General features: G+C 36.9%; 1 protein-coding gene and 2 long non-coding RNA genes across 3 annotated transcripts in view; all 3 read left to right on the forward strand.

The window, feature by feature from the left end:
- The first annotated feature begins 9,628 nt into the window (after nt 1-9,628).
- LOC137149383 (uncharacterized) lies at nt 9,629-11,981 on the forward strand. Its single transcript, XR_010918767.1, has 2 exons — nt 9,629-9,694; nt 10,356-11,981. It is a non-coding gene; the product is annotated as an uncharacterized lncRNA (long non-coding RNA).
- Nucleotides 11,982-13,971: 1,990 nt separating this feature from the next.
- LOC137149390 (uncharacterized) lies at nt 13,972-15,521 on the forward strand. Its single transcript, XR_010918768.1, has 2 exons — nt 13,972-14,074; nt 15,293-15,521. It is a non-coding gene; the product is annotated as an uncharacterized lncRNA (long non-coding RNA).
- Nucleotides 15,522-16,981: 1,460 nt separating this feature from the next.
- TMPRSS15 (transmembrane serine protease 15) overlaps nt 16,982-26,468 on the forward strand; it is a 73,247-nt gene continuing 63,760 nt past the window's right edge. Inside the window, exons 1-5 of the mRNA XM_067542902.1 lie at nt 16,982-17,126; nt 18,058-18,063; nt 18,983-19,107; nt 19,845-19,912; nt 24,430-24,581. Coding sequence (XP_067399003.1) covers nt 16,982-17,126; nt 18,058-18,063; nt 18,983-19,107; nt 19,845-19,912; nt 24,430-24,581 — 496 coding nt within the window. The remainder of the gene's footprint in view (nt 17,127-18,057; nt 18,064-18,982; nt 19,108-19,844; nt 19,913-24,429; nt 24,582-26,468) is intronic.

Genomic DNA, 26,468 nt, shown 5'->3' on the forward strand with positions numbered 1-26,468 from the left:
AAGCCCAGTTCCCTCAGCCTCTCCTCATAAGTCCTGTGCTCCAGCCCCCTAATCATTTTTGTTGCCCTCCGCTGTACTCTCTCCAACTTGTCCACATCTTTTTTGTAGTGGGGGGCCCAAAACTGGACACAATATTCTAAATGCGGCCTCACCAATGCCGAATGGAGGGGAATAATCACTTCCCGTGACCTGCTGGCAATGTCCCTCCTAATGCAGCCCAATATGCTATTAGGATTCTTGACAACCAGGTCACACCGCTGACTCATATCCAGCTTTTTATCCACTGTTACCCCCAGGTCCTTTTCTGCAGAGCTGCTGCCTAGCTCGTCGGTCCCCAGTCTATAGTCTATAGAATATGGAGGTAGAAATGACCACATCTGAGGTAGAAGCCAAACTCGAACTGCTTAATGGGACTAAACAGGGATCCTGAAGGGTATTAAAGGAACTGTCGTGTGAAATTGCAAGCCCATTAGCAAGGATTTTTAATGAATCTGTAAACTCAGGGGTTGTACTGTATGACTGGAGAATTGCAAACATAGTTCCTATTTTTAAGGAAGGGAAAAAAGTGATCCGGGTAATTACAGGCCTGTTAGTTTGACCTCAGTAGTATGCAAGGTGTTGGAAAAAATTTTGAAAGAGAAAGTAGTTCTGCACATCGAGGTTAACGGTAATTGGGACAAAATACAACATGGTTTTACAAAAGGTATATCGTGCCAGACCAACCTGATCTCCTTTTTTGAGAAAATAACAGATTTTTTAGACAAAGGGAATGCAGTGGATCTAATTTACCTGGATTTCAGTAAGGCATTTGACACGGTTCCACATGGGGAATTATTAGTTAAATTGGAAAAGGTGGGGATTAATATGAAAATTGGAAGGTGGATAAGGAACTCGATAAAGGGGAGACTACAATCGGTCATACTGAAAGGTGAACTGTCAGGCTGGAAGAAGGTTACAGTGGAGCCCCTCAGGGATCGGTCTTGGGACCAATCTTATTTAACCTTTTTATTATTGACCTTAACAAAAAAAGTGGGAATATGCTAATAAAATTTGCAGATGACACAAAGTTGGAAGGTATTACTAGTACAGAGAAAGACTGGGATATCATACAAGAAGATCTGGATGACTTTGCAAACTGGAGTAATAGAAATAGGATGAAACTTAATAGTGGAAAGTGCAAGGTCATGGACTTAGGGACTAAAAACAAGAACTTTTGCTATAAGCTGGGGATGCATCCGCTGGGAGTGACAGAGGAAGAGAAGGACCTGGGCATATTGGTTGATCACAGGATGACTATGAGCCACCAATCTGATGTGGCTGTGAAAAACTCTAATGCAGTCCTAGGATGCATCAGGCAAGGTATTTCCAGTAGAGATAGGGAGGTGTTAGTACCATTATACAAGGTGTTGGTCAGACCTCATCAGGAATATTATGTGCACTTCTGGTCTCTCATGTTTAGGAAAGATTAATTGAAACTGGAACAGAGAAGAGCTACTAGGATGATCTGTGGAATGGAAAACCTGCCTTATGAGTGGAGACTCAAAGAGCTTGGCTTGTTTAACCTAATCAAAAGAAGGCTGAGGAGACATATGATTGCTCTCTATAAATACATCAGAGAGATAAATACCAGGGAGGTAGAGGAATTATTTAAGTTCAGCACCAGTGTGGACACAAGAACTAATGGATATAAACTGGCCATCAGGAAGTTTAGACTTGAAATTAAACAAAGGTTTCTAACCATCGGGGAGTGAAGTTCTGGAACAGCTTTGCACGGGAAGCAGTGGGGATAAGAAACCTAGCTGGCTTCAAGACTGAGCTTGATAAGTTTATGGAGGGGATAGTATGATTGGACAGCCTGAGTTGGCAATTGGCTGATCTTTGACTACTAGCAGTAAATATGCCCAATGGTCTGTGATGGGACGTTAGATTGGGTGGGTTGTGAGTTACTATAGAGAATTCTTTCTGGGTCTCTGGCTGGTGAGTCTTGCCCACATGCTCAGGATTTAACTGATCACCATATTTGGGGTTGGGAAGGAATTTTCCCCCACAGCAGATTGGCATCTGCCCTGTGGGTTTTTTTTTTGCCTTCCTCTGCAGCATGGGGCACAGGTCACTTTCATGTGGATTCTCTGTACCTTGAAGTATTTAAATCATTATCTGAGGACTTCAATAACTCAGTCTTATGTTAGGGTCTATTACAGGAGTAGGTGGGTGAAGTTCTGTGGCCTGTGTTGTACAGGAGGTCAGACTAGATGATCATAATGGTCCCTTCTGACCCCATAGTCTATGAGTCTATGAACAGCACTGTTGGAACAAAACTTGGAGTAGACTCAGGAGTATATATAATTTACAGTGATGCTACTGCCATGAATTCATAGCAGCAGTGCATATAAAATAAGTAGTTGGACAGTGAGTGGTTGTATGAGTTGCTTCCTACATTGTTAAAATATATAGAGAGCAAAATGTCAAATAAGGACAAATGCTAATCTCATTTTCTCTGGCATGGATCTGAAGTAATTCCACAAAAGTCAATAGAGTTACTCTGGAATTGCACTTTGTGACTGAAAGCAGAATTTGGCCTATAAACACATAACTTAGTCTCTTGGTTCCAAAGCCTTCATAAAATGTTGGTAAAATGTCTCTGTTTGCTAAGATAATTTCCATTATAGCTAAAATAATATGATAGTGCCATGTTTCTTTAACTCTCAAACAATGGGAGATTCATCATTTATTTTAGGTAACGTGTATGGAGGAGACAGCTGTATGTTGTGAGTATTCAAATGTATTCTTTGGAAATATTTTTTTCTGTTGATAACAGCTGACCTTTCACACAGCGGTCCATGACATTAGGTACAAGTTCTTTAATATCTGCTGAATTGTATCATAATGGCCTCCACAAATTGAACTAATGGAAAGAATGTTTGCAGTATTAGCAATGAGGTAACACAGTTTGGGTAACTAATTACTATTATTAATAATAATTAATTAATAATTACTTATTAATTTGTTTGTATAATCATGGCACCTAGAAGTCTTCATCATAGGATAGAACACCATTGTGCTAGGCACTGTATGAACATAGAACAAAAAGACAGTCCCAGTTCCAGATAGTACATTTCATTATAGCCTACTGAGATATTGATTCATTATAGGCTGTACTGAAATGGAAAGGATAAGAACAATCTTTCAAATCAACAATGAAATTCACTCAGAACTGCAAGATTGAGTTTTCACTGTGAATATTTAAAAGGTTCCTTATATATCTTTATTTTCATTTACAGTAGGTGCACATGATTAATTTTTATCTTGTGTTTTATTTACTTTTTCTCAGAAAGATAGATGCACACGGTAATCTGTTCCTTAGAAACAGCACTGGGTATACAAATGAACATTCTCCAGGGGTCTTCTGGTATCTTAATTTTGGGATGGGTTCTTTTCAAATTGAAGTAAGAGAAGACTGCTATATGGATCATGGCCCAAAAGTTCTGGGATGTAGCTTTTTCTCTGCTGATAGGGTAGATCAGTGAAGAAAAAAGAAAAGATCACTAAAACCTGATGATATAAAAAATGGCCAATCAGAAGGTTAGGGAGGCTTCTTAACAATCAGAAATAGATACTGAGTGTGAATTCATCTGCTTATTTTCAGTTACATTTTACCCAGACTCAAGACATTGCCATCTCAAAAGCCCTAATTCAGGAAAGCATCCCTAGTCAGGAAAGGGGTTAAAGCACAAGATTAAATATAAGCATGTGCTTTCCTGAATAGGGATGGACTAGAGCAGTGTTTCTCAACAACGGGTCCATGGACCAGCACTGGTTCCTGAGATCTCCCTGACACAGTATAGGAAGCCGGTCCCTGGTACCAAAAAGCTTGAGAAACACTAGACTAGAGCGCTGCTTAAGTGTTTTCTTGAATTGGGGCCTGAGTGGGATAAGAAGATTTCAAATTCAGACACTTGTATAGATGTCACTGTGATCCCCCAGCCAAATTTTGCTCAGACACCCTCTGAAATCTTTACTGAGTTTGTGATGAGTATTTAAAAAAGAGCGAGTGACAAAAACACTCATTGAAAATAGATCTCACATATGTTCTCAAAGTACATGACATTATGTCTGCTACCCACAGCTTAAATTGTAGTAGTTATGCTATTATGCAGGAGTGAGGATCAAGTATTAAGCTAAGCAAATATTTTGTTCAACCAAAAATATATACTTCAATAGTCTTGCAAAATGTATGCTCTTAGGAACTTATTTGCGCTTAGTGTTCTACATTTAATGATTTAAAGTAGATTGATTTATTTGTATCCTCAAATGTGTCTGACAAGAAGATGAATGATTAATGGATCATTTTTGCACTTTTGACATCTGCTGAATTTTCTCTTAAACAGTTTGACAAATATTACTTGTAGAAAAGTAAGCATTACTATTAGGAGGAGAACCAAACTTGTTTCTTTTAAAAAAAAAAAAATAATGAAGGGCATTGTTCACTTCAGAAAGAACACTCCTCATTTTGATTATTTAATGCCTGCGTTCGTGTTGTTAGTTCATAGACCACATTTTTCTCATATTATATGTATTCTCCTTTAACTTTAATGCTTCTGAACAAAATTTTTAAAATCTATTATTTGTATTTCTTTGTTTCTTTTACAAAGTCTTTCATACTTCTCTAGTAATTCTCTCATTTCTTCATAAGAGTTACAAATTCATTACCCTGGCCTTTGAGGCTTTCATCACTAACCCTAAAATGTTCTCTTTCTTTAATTTCTTTACCAAACAACTTGACTATTGATCCTCAGTCTCCTTTTGATTAATTTCATTTTCATCTGGATTCTCTGCATTTTTATTCTTCAGATAATGGTCCGTTCCCAGGAGTATTGCTTGTTAGAACTGGGTGAAAATTCGTACAGAATATTTCATTGATTTTTTTTTAATCTATTTTTTTCTATTGGTGAATTGTCTATGAACAACTGGGTAAATCACATTGCTTTCCAGTTGACCAGAGTTCCTGAGTGCTTCTGAAGATCCCACACTTGTTGTTTATTTCAGATACTGAGTCTCTTGTTTTTATGCTTTATAGAATAGAAATAATTTTCAGAATAAAATTCTGGGAATAGTAAGTGGGCAAATACTTAGATTCATGTGTGTGTCTAATTGTCATAATTTGCTTCACATAATCCCCAACCCAAAAGCAAACACTTGAAATTATGCAACAGTTGTCATAAACCATCAATTCCATTTAATTCAGATACATTTCATACTATACATCTATTATTTCTATAATCTTTATGGTTGCAAAAATGGCAAATGTCTTACATTCTTTCATAGACATTTTAATTTGCCTATTTCACTCTGAAAAATTTGCCCATTGTGTTCATATTTGACTATTCATCTCCAATTAACTCAATATAAACCATTGTTCTTCTACATTATGCTACTTTCGGTAAGCACATATTCTTTGAGAACCTTGTAAACTGTATATAGAAAGTGATTTAAATTTATAATTTATGACTCCTTTTTTCTCATGTACAGACTTAAACTCAAAGGATAAGTGTAAAAAGTAACCAGCAAAATAATAATATTATAATATTGAAACAATTAAATTATACGTTGGCATGAAGAAAGGATAAATATCCTTGGTGAAATCTTAGCCCAATTGAAGTCAATGAGATTTTGGCCATTGATTCAGCAGGGCCAGGATTTCACACCTTGAATGCAAATTTAATAGCATCTGGTTTCTTGTACACAATTAAAAAGTTAAAAATAATACAATAATTTTAAAGTTAGCTAAATATTAGTATTCAGAATATTCCAATGTTGTTATGATGAACTATAATGTATGCATTAACCTGAAATGGTGTAACTAGTCAGTCTCATAATTCTTTACTAGTATTCTCATCTTCAGTCTCAAGAAACTACACATGTTCATCACACTAACTCAGTGGATCCTTCTGAGTAGGGACTGAGTATCTTGTGATGTTATCCTTCTGAAATAGGTTAAAACCAATGATTTTAACATTCCAATTATGTGAGGTTTCTGAAATGCCTCCTAATAAATGAGCAATTCCAGTTCCTCTTGTTTGCAACCAGGGCTCCTAGCATTAGTGAATAGACAATTCAGGAATTTCTTCTCTTCCTGTCCTTTGGTTCCTTGATTAGTTTTCTTCTCAACATCTCAATTTTCAGCTGAGTGCTCAGATCTCCCCTCTTTTTACCCTCTCTTTTTGCTATAAATTTAACGGCCTCCACTTTTGAAAATCACAACCTTGATGATGAGCAATCAATTTATTTTATAAATAAATAAAATATAATATATTTGTTGAATTTGATGTAAAGAACACTATGGTGAGCAGAGCTGGAGAGAAGTTTTGGAAAGAAAAATTTTAGTTGAAAATTAGCCCTTTTTTAAAATTGGAAAATGTATGAACAGATTTTTCAGAAACATTTTAGCCACCTTCTTTCTTTTTTTCAGGATTTGTTTTTGTTATCCTTCCCCTTTCTTCTTTCTGCACACCGTAATGAAAAAGTGGACAAAAGGAAAACAGGAGAGAGTAAAAGGTGAGGGGGCAAGGGAAAAATTGGGGGAAAAACAAAAAAACAAAAACAAAAAAAATTCAAAGCCCAAATTTGTGTGGTAAAAACTTTGCCAAAAAATATTTAATTACAAAAATTCTTTCCTTTTCAAATCTTCTGGAACAAAAATAATTTGATGTTTTTTCTTTTAATTTTCATGTTTTTCCCCATTTTTGACCAGCTGTAATAATGAGGCATTGAGATTTGAGACAGTACAGAGACACTTTTAACTAAAAAATTTGGAGTTATATGTTTCTGTCTTATTTCCCCACCTACTTCTCTTTCTGTGTGGTCAAATTCTCTTTGAAGGATTGATTCTTTTAAAGGAATCAAATTGTGTGGTATCAAACAAAATAAGACTGGCTAATTTCATATTGTTGTCAGACGGGATGGTGGTTGTTAAGCACTGCAAATGTAAAGAATGTTTTCAAAGTTTACTGAATATATGTACACTAACTTAATGATTGGGGGAGAGGCAGAAATTGTTATAATTTTCATTGAATTATTTGACCATTATAGAGATTATAATGAGATTCTTCTCAGGCAAGTTTTGCATGAGTAACTCCTTTGACCTCAGTTTGGTTACCCCTAGTTGAGGAGTATTTAAGAAGTAGCATAGCTACTAGACCACATACAAATCCCACTAGGAATCTTCTATGGAATATTTAATTTTTATTTTCTACTGTAACCTCAATGATAATAAAAATAAATATTTAAAAAAGAAACCTGATGCTTGTGGGTTTTTCGTATTCTCCCATTTTGCTTAAGCAATTGGTTGAGAGCAATGTTGCAAACAAGTCTCAGGACAAAGTATCTCATCCTTTATAGTACTCAGCACCTATAGCCTATTATCAAAGGCAGAAGATCCAGAGGGCAATGAAAGCTACTTAGTAACCATTTTCATCCAGCTTCTCCTATTAAATCATGTGCATTTTGTGTTTTTTCCAGATCTGTAAATGTAGAGCTCAGTTTTCAAACAGGGGTCTAGAATAGGCTTTCCAAAGAGCTGAGGCCTAGTAGATTGATCAAAGACTTGGAAGGTATACAGGACTCAGGAAACTGGTCCTATTTACTGGATCTTATACAAATGTAATCTGAGCACCACTGATGTTGTTAGCTCCTCTTGACCTTTCTCTTTTGCCTGCTTTTTTTGCCATTAACATTATCAATGGAGATAAGAGTCTGATTCCTTCTTATTTTTGTCTTATCTGACCTTTCCCTTTGCTATAATTTATCTCGAACAAAGAGAACTTTGGGCTCATATTTATTTTTTATCCACCAGTCCATGATTCATACCTTTTTCGCCTACTGTTTTTCATGCACCATGTGTCATTTTGTCATTCACCTTGGCTTTATCTTTTGATTTCTTCCATGACCCACATGTTCCCTCCCATTATTCATGTCAATAAATACAGCACACAGAAACAAATATATTTCTTTTTAAATACACAAACCCATGATTGGAAATATTTGGGGTTAAATTCTAATAGCCTTACTTACAATGAGAAGCATTTAGCTCCATAAGTAGTCCTATTGAAGTCAGTGGAATTCATCATAGAGTAAGGGGCTATTCCATTTGAGGAAGGGTCTCTGAATGTGGCCCTTTTTTGAGACGCATCTAACCAGTACTGTATGTGTTGGGACAGAGGTTTGGAATGAGTGCTGAAGAAAATGAATAATGAATAGAAACTGACCAGAGCTGGACAATGGGTGGGTAGGTGTAATGTAAGCTTTTATACACAGCTCTGGCAATCAGCCCAGAGTTGCAACATCCTGCTGTCTTCCATTGAGCATAGAGAGTTAAGGATGCTACTTTTTTATTGCTCTTCTTCATAACTGGTGGAAATGTAATATGCTTACAGTTTTTTTATGTGCATATTTTTTCACCTGAGTTGTCTAAGACTTAGAGCTGCTTATGACAGTAGTGTGTTTTTAATTATTTCACTGATATAGATCAATTCACATTGAGACAGATTAGTTCCCAGCAATCCATTTGGATCATTTCAGTTCCTATTTCAGAACCCTCTTCAGAAACTGTATTATGTCTTCAGAAGTTTTACACTATATTTTTTATCATAAGGTTATTGAAAGCCAGAATTCAATTAAATTGTGAATGCACAAAACATTGTACAGCACAGATAATGGCTTATTTGATAGAAATCTGAATATACTCTAACCCCATTCTTTACAGCTTCCACATTCTCTTCCTTATAAAGTAAAAGGTATTCATTACTTCATTGCCTTCAGTTACCCATTAAAGTATAATTTTGTGTATTACACACTCCATCTGTTCAACCATTGCCCCTAAAAAGCCCACTACTCTTTGACAACCTTGTATGTGAACATTTTAAGATACTATATTAAAGCATATTCCCCTTGGGTATCCCCATGAGTGGGTTTTTCCAGTGCCCGTTATGGCAAGGGAAGCCTATTCTGCCCCTCCACAGGTCCTGCACCCTTTTCGGCTATGCTGGTGGTTTGTCTGGGTGGGAGCGGGGGGCCCGGTCCCGCCCTCTACCCCAGGCTCCACCCAGGGACCCTGTGAGGAGTAGCCTCACACTGCTTATTCCATGAGAGCTACTATCTGCCCTGGGTTGCCTGTCCTTGGCCCCACTGCTCATGGTCTGCTTCTTGGAACTGGGGCAAGGGTTCCCCCTCACCATGGGTCTCTCTCTGTCCCTGTTATCCTCCCCTGTTTGGGTGAGGTCACCCCACTTCAACTCCATTACTCAGTTGTCTGGGCTGCCAAGTCCTCCTTCAGGCCTCTGTGCCTATGACCTTTGGCCCTGCCCAGACAGGCTTCTCCTTAACTCAGGTACCTTTTGTGTTGTGGTAGCAACTACAAACGCTTCAAGCACAGAGCTGCAGTAGCAGCTACTGCTCTTAATTCCCTTTCAGCTGCCCCTATCTGCCTGACAGGGAGGCTTTTAACTGCTGGGGCAAGCTCCTTAATTGGCCTCAGCTGGCCTAATTGCCCTGGAGTAACCCCAGCTGAAGAACAAAATTTGTTGATCCTGGGGCTAATATATATATCCTCCAACACTCTTCTATAGCCATCAAGTCTAGCCCTGTCACACCATGGATCTCCCAACATAAGCAGGCCCATGGATTTCATTTCTCACAGGTATTGTTCCTTTGAATGCTGTTAGTGCTGAGAAACTCACAAAATCAGATAAATTATCTGATGGATGTTTGTGTGTCCTAAAAGACTAGGAACACAACTGTTGCTCCACAACTGATTATTGATAAATGTTTTCCAAAAATATGAAATATTATATCACAGGCAGGCCAAAGATGATGTAACTCCTCTGTTGGCTCTCAGGTGAAGTTGTATAACCTGGGCATCAAGAAAAGAAATTTGTACAGGCAACAGAATTTTATAGTATGCTAGGGATGTGTGTTGCCATGCTGGCAATACCAAGCTCAAGCTACCTGAGCCAGGGTAAAGAGAACAGATTGAACAAGAAAGACACATGTAAGAGTATCATAGTCCTTCAAGTTACCAAAAACATGGCAGGTAACTCATGCTGTGGAGGGAATTAAGAATCATGTAAGGTTTTTTTTTCCCCCACACATGAGGTTTCACAATAAATATGCCACTGTCTTCATCTGGAACCTCACCAAGTTCTCAATTGCAGAGCTTGATGGTAAGTCATTTAAGTCTGTGTTTCTTAAAGTTGGAATTGTTAGAACAAACTTAGGAAGCAAAATATATATGTCTGAGTTCTGTTTTAAAATGTCAGTTCATATGCATCAGCAAAAATAAGTTAATGGTCTGTTTCTAGGTTTTCAGTGCAGATGTATTGATGCAGTTTTCCAGCTTCTTCCACAACAGCCTGCACAGCGAAATGCACTTACATATCTGAAAACACCTGCCACAAGAAAGCTGAGTCTCTCTTCATCTTGTTATGGAAGGGTATTCCTGTGAATGTAACCAAATCATTTTCCCACAGATGGATTAACAGAATGTCAGGCTTTCGGTCTGTTTGTCATAGACTGGTTATTAGAGGAATTATCTGAACACAACATTTCTCCTTCAATCATCAATCTCTTTGCCCTATGATTTAAAAGGAAAATAGAAACATCACAATCAAGACTGTAAATTTTACTTGATGAGCAGATGATGTTGACACAATATAAAGTGACTGTACTGTCAATCTGCTGGGATTGCACTCTAATATATTTCTTTGAAAATTACCTAAACTAGAACTTAGTTAGTGAGACTATGGAGTCGATAATGAAAAGCTATCAGTCAACCAATAGTTAGATGTAATAACAATGTCATTTTTGGGGGAAAAAGTAGTCCCATTCCTATCTTCTCTATTATTGAATACAGGGATTGGTACAATATTTGCTAGTATAACAGTTAAATATTGTACACTTTTAAATTATATATTTTTAAAAAATATTGTTTGTAGCTTGAACTGGCTGTAATTGTTCTGCTGAAGCTGATTTTTGCTGAAGAGTGCAGATTCAGGTCAACTGAAACATGTTGCCAATTTGTGTTGGTTACACTAAATTATTTCAATAAAAAAAAAAAGAGGGGGAAAAAGGATCAGAAATTATACATTTCAACATTTCCAAAAAAACCCAAAACATTTTGACTTTTGGTGTATCACTCAAAAACCTGGGAAGAAGAGGAAAATTCTGAAGAATTTTGTTTTTCTAATCGAGCCAACACGATTTTTTTCTGAAACTGCTAGTGAACAAAAAAACTCAATCACAACATCTCTATTCATTCACCAAACTACAGTTTATCAAATAATTTGCAACTAATAATTTAATTAATTCACCTTTTTTCTAATTGCAAATTGTTTGCCAATAGATCATAACATTCTCACTTATTATTCTAAATTACCCATTAATTTCTTCAGTAAATAATTAGGTTGCTGATGAATTATGAATGAATGAATGAATGTTTACTTGCAATTTGAAAAATGCACACTATTGGTCGTTACATGAGTCAGGTGATATTTCTTTTCCTTGATTGGATCACTGTTATACAAGTGACCACCTGAGTTAGATAACTAAACAAGCCAATGTAATTTTCAAGCAAAAGTGAATGAATGAATTCACATCTGTGAAGAGTCATGACAAAAGGACAAAGACTACAGGAGCAGAGTGAGTGGTAGGATATTAATAAATGAATATGGAATAAAAGATGAAGAATGGAGCAAGTCAATGGAAAGAGTAACTTTTGCAAGGATATGGCATAATTTCTAGTATGAAGTGTGCTGAAAATTAACTTTTCTATAAAGGTACCATATCAGAAACTGTAAACTAATGAAAAGAAATCATTGTTTAGTTTGCATCACCTAGCATATCCCTATGTACACAAACCTGTCTCTTTGGCTGTAATCTAAATAATGAGTATCATGCTCTCTAGAGTAGTTTATGACCATGAGTGCCAACCTCAGGGCAGACTGTGAAGAAGCAGGGCAGAAACCCCGAACTAGTTGTATGTTCTATAATTAGATTTCACCAACCCAGTAATAAGTGTGAACACCTAAAGTACTTTAACAGTCTTAACATGGAGTCACAGATAGATTGAAAAGCACAAGGGGACTATCTTGCAACCCAGGCAAGCTGGATTTAGTGATAGTTAGCTGCTTTACACCAAAGATCACAAAACATTCAGGTTGCTCCCAGCCTCAAGACACCAGTCACTTATTCCAGGTCAATTTGTATCTTAGATCTGTCACCAAAGACAATGCTTGTAGCCAGTCCTGTAATAAATTAACTAAAGATTTGTTAACTAGGAAAAAGAAATGAAAGGGTTCATACAGCGTTAAAGCAGGCAAACATATATACACAAATGAGTTACAGTCTGCGGCTCTAAGAGGTGATAGAGTTATAGTAATCTGTCAACTATGAGTGTCTTTTAGGACTAACCCAGGTTGATGCTGGGGATCTCTGCTTCTGTTTCATACCTCTGGCCCTGTGAGAGTCCAAACAGCAAAAAAAGATGAGAAATTTTCTTGTCATGGATTTTCATCTCCTTCCTCCAGGATTCAAGCTGACTGGATGAGCCCTTTTGCACATAGCCTCATCCTGGTGTGGGGGGCAACTAACAAAGACTTTATGTTGTGACATCCCACAGTGGCCCATTTAGTTTTGATAGCACTTCTTGATGGTCATGAGATGATCCCTCCTGATTAGGTTCACAGTTTTAGAGCAAACATTTTTTACAGTTACAAAGCAAAAATGTATATATTAAATAGCATGGTAGCATGTGCTAAAGATATTATAAGTGAGATTACTGCATGCAGCACTTTATAAGCATTTAATAAAGTCTAAATACTAAACACATTGTTATAAGTTCAATATCCATCTTAACCATACTAAAACGCCAGTGAAACAGATTGGTTTTCAACAATGAATTTATCAATGCTTGCCTGAGGCCTAAAGCCTTGACAAGTGCTGGCCCCTGGTTTACCAGCATCACAATAAGATTGTGTTGTTCCAACTTTAGTTAAAAGATTTTGACTAAGCTGTTCCCTGGCTTTCGAATTTGGCTCTTTATTTGATTACAATCATCCAAGAGATTTCATGGCGAAAAGAGCTGATGCAGTAATCCTCACTACTCATTTGGCAAGCAAAAGAGCTTCATTCGCTATTTTAATTGTGAATTATCATATTGTAAAATGTATGTTTGAAGGAATGTTTAAGTGTTTTCTCCATAGTAATGAACTGGATAAGTGCCTGTAAAAACATCTTAGCAGGGAAACATACTTGGACAATGTACGAAGGAAGGCATTTAACTGGTATGATACTACAACTAATCAAACATTAACATCGTCTGTCTCCAAAGTCTTGAAAGTTTTCAACTGAAATTGAGAAAAGAACAGTGGTTATTTTATTATTCTTGCTCAATAGGTCATTAATCCTACAGGGTATTTTATGTTACAAACAATGTAGTAATAATAATAATAATAAATTTTAAAAACTCACATTACATTCATTATTGACTTAGCCTTTGGAGACTGCTTATTAATTACTGCCACCATCACCTAGTTTTCCGAATAGAAAAGAACATATTTGTTTAGGAAATGAGTTCCTTTATAGTAATTACGACCAGAATTTGAGAAAACTCTTGCAAGTTTATGTCCTTGGACAAACTTGAGTAAATGCAAGCATATACACAGTTTGACTATGAATGCCATGCACCATAAAACAGCTGACTTGTAAATTACTGCAGCCTCTTTTGCTATTTCTCATATAATCAGTTCACCATGTAGGCATAAATCCAAAATTAAAGGTTCAAAAAAGTTCTCCAGATGAGATTCTTTATTCTTGTTCAGAGGTGTAAAATGATAGTGGTGCAAATATTTATATAGGTAGAAATCCAGAAGTTCTCACTCAATATTTACCTAAACTTTATACAGGCAGAACTCTTGATGACTTTGATTGAAGAGTTGCCAGATAAAGGACAGAGGACATGCTCTAGTATTTTGCCCATACGGAACATAGTATTACATAAGCATTTAACTTAGCTAGATTTGAGGTAAGCTAATAATTGTTTCTGATACAAGGTACTGAGTATTCAAAAATCCCTAGACCTTATACTGAAAATTTAAATGGATAAATATTGTAAAATGTTTTTTTAAGAAGAGTGTTAAACTTAAGTTCTTTTAAGTGAGCCATTTAATAGTGATTTCTGTAGAATCACTGGAATTGAACAGTTTATACTCTGCTTTTAAAAGTATGAAAGAATGGGTTGTTTTAAAGTGTGACTCTTGGCTGAGTTTCTACTTTATAATTATTAGTCCTTAAAAAAAGTGGGAAAGAATACAATTACATGAGAATACACTTTTGTACATACTTTCACAGTTTTATTGCTTTTTCTCCATTTCAAATATGGATAGTCTATGGATTACATGTGGTCTGTATGTTTTATTTTATTTTATTTTAGAATCATTTGGGCCTCATTTACAGGTTTAAAAAATAAAGACAATATCTGAGACAAATACAGATTTTTATAGCACAAAACACAAAACTTATTGTCAGCTTAGGATCACCTTTTCTCAGTGTACATAAAAAACACCTTCCTACCAATTGTATAGCAGATAACTATCGGGACAATCTAAATTATATGTATATCGGGAAATCCAAATAATTGAGCATGGATAAGATCCTTTTGCCTTCCCTTAGGCAGTAGCTTGCTTTTTGTACAATGTAGACAACTTCACAGCATGACATTGGTCCAGCTATGTTTACTTTCCACAACTGTTCTACATTTCAAAGGCCATGACTGTATGTAGGTAACAAGGACAAGTTTCCCAACAGAGCTCAGGAAATTGATTTAAAAAATAGTGGAATTTCCGCAAGAGGAAATTTAATGGTATTTTCAAAAGCAACTAGTAATTTAGGGAGTCTCAGTCTATTGGTGCCTAGCCTGACATACATTAAAAAGGCCTGATTTTCAGAATATGCTGACAACTCAATTTAAAAACCAACACCCTTTAACATGACTCCAGTGGGGCAGCCAAAATCAAGCATTTCTTCTGAAAATATTTTCCAAAATCTAATTTGTTCAATGTGTTCTACTTCTCTGGAATAATGTAGGAAAAAAACTCCATGTTTCACAATAATAAATAATTAATAATAATAAATAATATTTATTAAATAAATAAATATTTAATAAATAAATATTAATAATAAATATTGACCATATTTGAAATAAAAATTAATAGGTATTCCTTGATTGCACACTTCCTGACAGGGGTTGATTCAGCCTTGAAGAACTTCCACCAGCACAACACAGGACAACCCAGAGGAGGAAAGTCATCTTGGAGTTAGTAGGAGTGTTCTGAGCCTATATTCTGCATAGATTTACATTATAATGTGTTCTTTGAGTCATACTAATGGATGACATGGAGTAGGAACATCTCTTAAGATTTTGTTAAATATCAAGATCAGGCATTTCGTTGGATCACATGGCCCTGTTCTCTCCTCTGATATATTTATCTAAGCCAAACGGGGTATGTCTATGCTTCAAAGAAACCCCTGTCAACAAATCTCAGAGCACAAGTCAAATGACTGGTGCTCATGGGGCTTGAGCTGCAGGGCTAAAAATATTAGTGTAGATGTTTCCATTTGGGCTGGAGCCCAGGCTCTGAAACTCAGTGAGGGTCTCGGAACCCGGGCTCCAGCCTGAATGGGGACATCTGCATTGCTATTTTTACCCACACAGCCTGAGCCCCACAAGCCTGAGTGAATTGACCCAGGCTCTGAGACTCAGTGCCATAGGTTTCTCTTTGCAGTGTAAATATACCTGCAGATTCTTAATCTGGTCTTTTTTTGTCCAGGATAGGGTGGATGAATGAATAAAATCATTTAGGGCCTGATGTAAAGTCAATCGAACTCAATGGGAGCCAGTCTATCAATTTAATAAGCTTTGGATCAGGATGATATAGAACTATTAATTTTCTAGCACTTTCTATGGGCTCTACATTCCTTTTGATAAGTACTTTGGATCCCTTAAAACATCTCATGCAAAGTATTTCAAACATCAACACTTACGAGAAACAAACATCAGCTTCTCACACCATTTCTAGTAATTTAGTAATCCAATTTTAAACGATTGCTAATATCCATGCTATTCTAAATGACTTTCCTTAAATTAATTTACTAACAAAATGAGTATGGTTGTTAGATGCTTTTATACATCCTAGAAAGTTTTGGACATCCTCCAAAGTACTTTTCAGCACTATATATTACCCAAGACAAAGTTATCAGACATGTTTATAGGTGTGCACCAAATTAATAAAAGTGTCCAATAAAAAGATTAATCAGAGCAATGATTAAAATATTGAAATGATTAAAACTGGTGAGGTACTGAGTGTCTGCAGTGAGGTGCTGGACACCCTCAGTTTACACTGATTTCAGTAGGAGTTGAGGAGGACACTCAACCAGGGGCAGGATTGGGCCCTTAAGGTGATTGCCACTCCTTGGAGCAATCTGGTACTTTGATTTTTATTACTTACTGAGGGTAAATTGATGGTTTTCTTTCTGGGTGCTTACTCCCTAAAATAGTAATCCAAGCCGCAATAAATTGTTTTTGTAACATTTATTTTCAGTTTAAAATTGGCAAATGACAGGTAATTATACAAAGCTGATGATTAACGTTTACAACTTTGGGTAGCTGTTTGCATATGTATTTTTTTTATCTTAGCCATTATCATCTCCCTTAATGAGAGGTTTGTTTTCTGTTTATACCAGCATACACTGTGTATAACCTTTCGTGAATGATATAAAAACTACATCATACTGAGCGTAAATGAAGATTAATGATGCTATTAATTTACACACTTCTGCTATAAATATCTGTTCACATAGATCGCTGCTTTCTTTGTCATGCTTATATGATTCTTGTGACAATTCTTAATTGATATAAACTTCCTAGATGGGAATGAATCTGAAAAAGTCATTATCTAAGAGAAGTATTCCTCTCAGTAACTTTGAAATCTTGCTTGTTTTTCTGCTTGCCATTTTTGTGTGTGTTTGTGCTGGATTAATTACAATTTCATGGCTACTAGTCAAGGAGTCGCAACAAGGTAAGTAGTCAAGATTTAACCTTTAAAGGAGCTTGTTGGAGAGCATTCAAGACTTGGAAGCCAACTGCTGTTGGCATTGTAATTATTTTTCATGTCTCATGCTCTGCTGTTACCACTGTTGCTTTAAAAATATTCATTACCATTTTTTCCCACTGACAACTGATGCAAACAAGATAAGTAAAAAAAACTTCAGGCCTGATCCAAAGTTCATTGAAGTTGATGGGAAGACTCTTATTGTAATCTAAATCTAAAGATTATGACAATTGGTCATATCTGTCAGGAAAAAAAATTAAAGCTTTGGGGGTTTTGGGGTTTTTTTCAAAGTAGGCTGTATCATTTTGGTAAATGTCTTTTATTGGAACACTACTGAGGCACTGAGCACCCACTGACTTCAGTGTGTGTTGCATGTGCTCATTACCTCTAGGATCAGATTTTTTCAGAGACAAACAAATATTAGTCATTTATGTAGTATTTTGATTTGTGCTGCCATCTTGCAAGATGCCTTCATCTCCCAACCTCATGGATAGTGAGATGCGAGGGTACTCAGCCGGCAGTAAGAGGTAGTCAGCACATTGCACAGTTCAGCCATTGATAGTCAAAGTAGGTTATAGTCACCGTCAGAGCTAGGTGATTTTTTTAAAATAAGTTTTCCATAGGAAAATGCAGTTTCATTGAAATCAAAACATCTCACAGGAATGTGTTAAGTTCAATGACATTTCTAATGGGAAAGCGTAAAATTGAATAATTTTCACTTTCTTATTTCTTTTTAAAATGCTTTTTTACAAAATCATTTTATGGGCATAGGGCAGTGAACCTCATTTTTTGGTACTACCAGATTGGGCCCTGCAAGTCAGATAGGTGGGGAAACATCTAGTCTGAAGATCCTGCTGGGACTTAGATGTGAAATAGGGACCTGGGTGCCTAGACTGAGGCAGCTGTGAGTATGCTCACAAGAAGATTTTTAGGCACCATGGGGACTTTAACAGCAGAAATTTAGGTGCTCTAGAGACTTTAGATGCCTACAGTGTTGGGCAGCAGCAGGACAGGGGGGGTTGAGGGCCTTAGTGGTGCCTAAATGTTGGACTTTGGTGCCTAAATCGTCAGTAAAGTGTCTATGTCCTTTTCTGGATCTATCACTTACTACCTACTTTTACATAATTTTTTTTCATAAATTATAAGGCCAGAAGGAACCACTATGATCTTCTAATCTGACCTTCTGCATATAACAGGTCACAGGATTTTCCTTGAATTAATTCCTGTTTGAACATTTTTTTAAGCTCCTCCACACAACCACGTATATTCTGGTAGAAAAGGTCAGTCACACATATCGTATAATAATTTGTTCAGTGAAAGCAGTATTTTCAAAGCTGCCTCTCAAAGGGATGTGCATGTGTTTAGAAGTTCACAGAGCTTTTAATTGTAGCAAGCCAACGGCGTGAGATCTTGGAGCCTGTAGTCCAGGAACTGACAAACTTTTAATAGCTCATTGCCCACCGTGTTTCCCTTGTATCAGTCTGTTGCCCTGCCTGGAGGAAGTTGACCCGTCATTGCCTCTTTCGGCAGGTAGTATAGTGATTTTGAACTGAAGAAATAATTGAAAGTAATGGGATTAGAAAAAAATAGCATGATTTAAACGTTAGCATTGTGAAATAGTGTCCCTTAAACAGCTGAAAAGAATCTGACATTTTTTTTAAAATCAGTACAATGCAAAGAAAAGCTCTGAATAGAAAGTGAAAGGAGAATAGCAATATTTTATTATGATCTTTACTGGAAAAGTCAAAAGCAACTGTTTGCTTATATTTATAAATAATTCAACACTTCCACTTTTTGTTTTTCTTTAAATAATCTGACTGAAGTATATGGAAACAGTCATGCAGCCACAGGGACATTTAAAATACTGTCAGGAGTATCATTCAGCCATGGTTTACAAGACAACTCATCAGCTGACTTCAAGGTTTTGGCCTTTGATGTTCAACAATTGGTAAGAGACTATCAGTCTATGGTTAATTCAAGAGCATATAGCAGATAACATGCCTTTAACTGTATTAATGTCCTGAAGTCATCTAATATTGTTTATAACTGGTTGGGAATTTATGACAAAACATTTTTGGAATATGCAGAGTCATTGAACATGAAATGGTTCCATCAGAAACCAGCCTGGGGATTCAGCTGGCCCAGTAGACTGGGATCTCTGGGTCTTTTCCCCCAAATGCCATGGCCTGGCTGCCTAGATGCCCTGGCAGCTTGTGACTGAAACTGACACAGTTCTTGTCAGTTTAACCACAGTTATTTGAATAGCAGTGGTGAAGCTGAGAAAAAGGTCAATTTCAGTCACCTTTGGGAGCATATTTCATCTTGGAAAAAAACCTGTATGGGTGTTTCCATAATGAGTATGTTTTGGAATTTCCAGTGTGCAGGGAGGTTAGAAAAACTTGGTTTCATTCTCAATCAGAATGAAACCAAATTTCAAAATATCAAAATTTCCCATAAACTGGAAATCCCAAGTTTTGGCCAGCTCTGCTATTAATAACGTTATTCTTTCTCCTTGTGACAGAGATCACTGTTCCTGAGCTCAGTTAGAACTGTAAGATATTTACATGGATAAACTGGCCAAGCATTGAGGAACACTGTGTACCTCCCAAGTCGAGATTTGAGAGGGAAAACATGTGCAGTGTTAAAATGATAATGGCAATGAATAATTTTTCTATTTTTCTATAGATAAGTGAAATCTATCAAGCAAGTCAGCTGAAGAATGAGTATAAGAGCTCTGAAGTTTTGCAGTTCAAGTGGGTATATACTCTAGTTCCTAATTTTTCAGTTTAAAAATCTTCATTAGATTGTGATGTCAACAGTACTTTAAAAAGATTCTGTCTCTGAAGGGGTCCTTTGGAACCTTCCATCTCTCCCCTTCCTTTGATGAACACTATTGTGACGAGCATAGTGTAGTGATGTTCCTCAGGATACAGCTTCTTCTCAGAACCCATTGATGCTATGCCACGCCTGGGCCAAAGAATGTCAAGCAATATAATGTGCCTCTCGTCCAAGGCCAGAAAGTGTCAACATTTGAATGAAAAATAATTTTAAAATCTGCAACATTTTTCACAGAAAATTTGTTTGCCTTTTTTCAAGCTCTACTGAGTATTTTCAGTCACAGTGCACCCAGACCCTGGTGATACCTTCGAGAACAAGATACAAGTTCAAGAGTGAGGGACAGATCCTCAGCTGGTTTAAATTAATTTAGCATCAATGGAGCTACATCAGTGTACAACAGTTTAGGATCTGGCCCAAGAGATGCAGATCTTCTTGGTGGTCACAAATTAGGCTACTGTTGTAACCCAGACAGACCCACACCTAGTGTATTTTGCACAGTATAAAACACGTGGGGCATAGTCTGTTTTGTTAAAGGATGTTTAGCTTTATTTTTTAATATCCCTCGTGCCAATAGTGCCACAAACCTAATCAAACTTGAGTTCAGTCCTGTCTACTCATGTCTCAATGATTCAGCAAAGCATATGCTCAGGACCATCCCTATTCACTAAACTAGTTCAGGACATGCTTAAGTCCCAGTCACTTCAATGTAATTTCAAAGGTATATGGCAGTCCCCTTGAACACATGCTTAGGGATGCATTACTGAATCAGGGCCTGAGAGCTCAAATAAACTTCTAAATCAGGTCATCTATCTGCAGACAATGTTAACTTGTACAAAGGCAGGAGACATCAGTGCTATTGAAGCAGAAAGCAATGCTCTTGAACAATATTTGTGGGGTACCATATGTTCAGAGATTGTATGAGACAGACAGAGAAGCATGTAATTACCATGCTTTCCCCCCCACAAAAATCTTCCAAAATAAATGAATAAATAAATAAAATAAAGCATCTGGTTCTCCATTACTCCATTGTAAAGTAGGTGTAAAACACTGCTTTTCTGATCTGGTAGCATTATATACTCACTCTGCATTAATGTAAATGACTGCACAGAGAATCAGGTTTTCAGGAGAGAAAAGAGAAGAGACAGGAAAATCCAACACTGCATTTTCATTCCTTTTAATAGAACTCTAAGAGACTGAAATGAGAGAGAGAGAGAGAGAATCTGAATCCCAGAGCAGCACTATTAATATGTTTTTAAAAGAATAGGTTGTTCATATATTTGTTGAGTTTTTTTCTCCACTCATCAGCATACTGGAGGAGATGTTAGTGAGCATCAAATATTCTCCCACAACCATTTTCCTAATCATAGATGATTACATATTTAATATTATTTCTACTTAGGTGAGCTTCAAAATAACATGTAGAGGTTTTCATTTTCACTCCTCCCCTCCCCAGTTGATTTTAATTAATCTTTATGCACCTGGCAAGCATTCAGATTTTAGAAAAAAATGCCCCACTTTTGAGTTTACTGCAGGCAGGGAATAATTTCCAGCATAGGCAGACATACTCATGCTAGCTCTGATCGAGCTAGTGCACTAACAATAGTGATGTAACTGCAGAGACATGGCTGCTGCAATATGGGCAGTGGCTCGGGTTAGATGCTCATCCATATTTCCAGGGGGGTCAGGCAGGATTATCACTGAGGTCACTAACCATGGCAATGTTACTATTTTTAGCACGCGAGCTCAATCAAAGCTAGTTCAGGTACATTTACCTGAGCCAGAAATTACACCACGGCAGCAATGTAGATTTACCCTAAGTGGATTGATTTTCCTGAGGTTTCCCTCTCCCTGCCCTACCCCCCCCCCCCATACATTCCTGTTCATTTATGCACCTTAGCCATTTTATGGCAAAATATATTGTTTCCCTTTTCTCTTCCTTTTGTGCAGATAGAGCAGGAGCCAAATCCTTGTGAAGTCATAGGGAGATTTTTCATTGACTTCAAAGGACTTTGTCTAAGGTCCCTAATTCTTTGGAAGAATCTCTATTCCTGTCCACTGTGAAAATACTTAAATTATTACTTTGACTCAACAATCATTTTCTAGTTGACTCTTTTCATGAAAAAGTGTTTACCCTTTTGGGCAATCTGATTATTGTTTCACCCTTGGAACTCAACTCAGTGAGAAAAATAGCAATAAAAGCTTTGGTTTACTCAGCATGGCCTAGAGGTTATCAGAATCATTTAAGAAATTAAAAAGAGAGCCTTCTGATATATTGCAAACTGTGCACAGTGCAGCGATAGGATTAATCACCTTGTATCAAAGAGTGCTGTTGAATCAGTGGCAGTCTGCTAGCACAAATACTTTGCAATAAGAACGGTCACTGCTGTTTTTTTAGCAAGAAAAGAAAATGTCTTTTTCATCATTAAGCAAAATTATATATTCAACTCAACCAAGATCTTGCTACAAGTATAGACCTGAGTAGCAGGGGTTACCAATAGAGCGGGGTGAACACATTATTTTTCAGTTTGATGATCGTTCTGAAAAATCAGCAGAAAATGGTTTGGGGCTGATTAAAAACTGAATGTTGGGGGGAATTTTTGGTGAATCAAAACGTCAGAAAATAAATTGTTGCAGGTTAAACTACAGGTTTTCTTTCAATTGCAGGCAACTTTAACTGTTTCTTAGACCATGTCTACATTTACAAGCTTACAGCAGCACAGCTGTACCGATTCAACTGTGACACTGTAAGAACGCTCACATAGTTGCATTATGCCGACAGGAAAGAGTTCTTCCGTCGACATAATAAAACAAGCTCAACGAACAGTGGGAGCTATGTCGGTGGGAGCACTCATGCTGGTAAAGCTTTTGTCACTCGGAAGGGAAGGTCTCTTTCACACCCCAAGTGATAAAATGTTTGCCAACATAAGTGCTAGTGTACTCACTGGTTTATTAAAAGCATAGGAAATACAAAGGACTTAAGGCCATTCACAAAACAAAGGAGGAGGAAGAGGTGCTGCCTGACTTTATAGCCAGGGCACTTACCTGGAATGTGGGAAACCCAGTTCACATCCCCACTCTGGAGCAGGAACTTGAATCAAGATTTTCTATATCTGAGGTGAATGACCTAACCACCTGGCTATTTGGTATCTCTCAGGCTATCCTGTTGAGCTATTCCACTTCGTATTCAATAGTTAAATATTCATTGGGCCAAAAAGAGTGAGAGCAAGTCTATAGCTTGGTGATTGGAGCAACTCTGTAACTTGTTAATGGGAGGGCGACACTTTGGTTCCAGTCCCTGCTCCAATCAATATTTAATTATTTATAGAAACAGTTTCAATGTGAGAGACCCCCACCCTAGGTTAGATTTGTGGTTAGGGGACTGACCTGAGACATGAGAGACTTTGACTATTCTCCAGAGTCAGGATTTGAACCTGGGTCTCCCCCATTCCATTTGAATGTGATTGCTAGTGAGTTTAAGGCTGGGCATTACCACCTCTTCACTTATGTGAATGCTGCCTAAATCCCCTTCTGAATCGAGCCCCCCAAATCAAAATATTTCAGTTTGGAAATATCAAAATTAACCATTTTGAAATTTCTGAATGTTTTTTTGAGTGAGACAATTTGCCATAATCAATAAAAATTCTCCACGTGTTTTGGTTGTCACAAATCTGTATTTTTAAGTGGAAAAAAAAATTCTGCAGAAAATTTTTCCCTGCTCTAATTACCAAGACAGCACTTCAGATGAAAGCCTAGCCCTATAGAAATTAATGGAAGTTTTGCCATTGACTTCAGTGAAACCATGATTTCACTCTATATTGTTTCATGCGAGCAATCCCAGTGCTTATGTAATCCACCTGTGACACAAACACACTTAATGTTGGAGTTACAAAAAACATTTATATAATGCCTTTTCATGTGGACATTATAAAGCCTAAAATATGAGACCTAATCAAGACTGAGTGTCGGTTTAGCAAAACACAAGGATCAGAGTCTCCTTTCATTTACACCAGTGTAACTGCATTGATTCCTTTGACATAAATGGAGTTACTTTTGATTTACACCAATGTAAATGAAATGACAATTAAGCCCCAAGTTTCTAGGGTATTCAGCTCTTTTTAAAAGTTAGTCCCCTTTGATATATCTCTTAAGGCCCATCCATTATGCCCTGACAGTTTGAGTTTAGTAAATGGAACCCACTATTAGAATGAGGTCCTCTTTAGATTCGTATATTCTAAAGTCAGAAGAGATCACTGTAATCATGTTGTCTGATCTCCTATATAACACAGGCAACAGAACGTCACAAAAATAATTCTTGTTTGAACTAGAGTATATCTTTTAGAAAAAGATCCAATCTTGATTTAAGAAATATTTTACTCACTTGGTATTTTGTGTGATTAACTTTTTGTCTTCTGTGATGTTTTCTCTTTGGCAGAAATGGCAGCATTATCGTAATATTCAACCTATACTTTGCACAGTGGGTATCTGGTGAGAAAGCAAAGAATGAACTGGTTTTAGGTATTGAAGCAAATAAAAGTAGCCTTTTGCAGACTATTAACATTGAATTGAACAGCATAGAAATCACAGGTAACTATGAAAATCATTTGCTTTCTATGAAACCTTGACATGTAAGTCTATTGCAAACTTTGGCACTCAATCCAGAAATGGGATATGTGCAGGAAGACAGGTCCACCCATGAAAATTCCATTACAGAACATTCTGGCCAAGAGTGTTATGAGGTTTCAGTCTTCATTGAGAGTCAGATGTTCTGTCTTACTTGTGAGGAAAAAGCAGAATGATTTATCTTGCTCATTGCTGAAAGTGGAGAAATAACTTTAAGAACAGAATTTAAAAGGCTCCGATGTTCAGTTTCATTTAACCAAAAGGAGAAACTTTGAATGGTCAATAAGTGGATGAGGTGATTCTAAGCATCATAAATCTGGTTTAAAATGATGGTGGGACCCTTGATAACTAGGGGGAAGAGATGTATGATCAATGGGTAAATTATCAACACCCAGTGAAGCCAAGGGGAATCTTTCCATTGACTTCAATGAGTTTTAGAACAGGCTTTCAGTGACGAAGAGGATAAAAGAATAATTTGAATCCCTTGAAGTGGAAATGGATTAGTTTTCATTTTTAACCTCTGTTAAAGACACTATTAAGTAGCTACTGATTGCCTTCATAAGGGGAGAGGGACATCTGGTGTGTAAAGTCTCTTCTGTTCTATATTCTAAAGGCACATTTCATGCTAAGTACTTTAGGTATTCAATAACTAAATCCAGAGCCTTAACATCATTATTTATCTTGACTACTTGCATCATCTATAAGTTGTTCTTGTATATAACAGCACATCATTGTGGGAAATGATTGCCCATCATATCGCAGAAATTCTGTAGAAAAAATTATGAATAAAAAGGATGATATGTCTACTCATGAACTTTGGAGTAGCCAAACTTTTCTTGCTGTGGTACATTAACGAGTCTGACTCAAAAGAAGAAATCAACTGTGCATTCCTCCAGGACTACTGCAACTATGTGGTATTTGGAATTGAGCATCCAATTAATAATTAGAATAAGAATTGTTTATATCACTTTAATTTCCTAAATCTCAACATGCTGTACCAAGAAAAGTCTCATTATCTCCATTTTACAGATGAGGAAATTGAGGCACAGAAGTGAAGTGACTTGCCCATGGTCACACAGCTTCCATAGTGATAGAAAGTAACTTTCTTTGTGGCAAATTACTGCTACACCACATTTTAATTTCAACTTGTTTAACTGATCTAAATATTGTCTTATGAGACTCAGGTTCCTCAAGGAGTTAAGTGGTAGAAATGGTGATATCTGCCTCAAGTTGGCTGCTTGAAAAGATATGTCCCTTATGACAGTCACAGATGAGGTCCCCAGATAAAGACACACTTTCTCTATAAAATCCTTCTGGAAGACATAAGGATTGAGGATTCTGTTGCATGAGAGAGAAAGAGAGAGAGAAATGGGAGAAAGGGCATGATGTGGAGCTGGAATCCTTGGTGAGCTCACAGAGTGGGAGGAAAAGCTGCAAGTGGGGTAGGATAGTCATCAGGAGGGAATTGGAAAACTTCAAATGGATCAGAGGAACATTCAAGTCAAAAAGAGTCTCCGAAATATTTGAGGTGTTCCTATGCTAATGTAAAACTCCAAAGTACTTTATACAGAAAGTTTACACTTAACTTAATCTTGTTCCAGGAGCTCCTGAAATTCTGACTACAAGCCCACCTCTAACATCAGGTCCGTACTTCTCATAAAATGAAAACTAGCTTGTATGCACAAATAAGTCATGATAACAAATGTAGGACCAGATATTCAGCTTGTGTAAATTGGCATAGCTGCACTGACTTTATTGGAGATACACTGGAGTACAGCAATGTGGCAGGTAGCCCATAAAGCCATATTTTGCCTGAAGTAATACCCTAGATAGTTTGGGATGTTTGGATTT

Source organism: Emydura macquarii, unplaced genomic scaffold, assembly GCF_026122565.2.
Source record: "Emydura macquarii macquarii isolate MOO-44397 ecotype Brisbane River unplaced genomic scaffold, CSIRO-AGI_Emac_v2 contig_75, whole genome shotgun sequence".
In the NCBI taxonomy this organism is placed as follows: domain Eukaryota; kingdom Metazoa; phylum Chordata; order Testudines; family Chelidae; genus Emydura; species Emydura macquarii.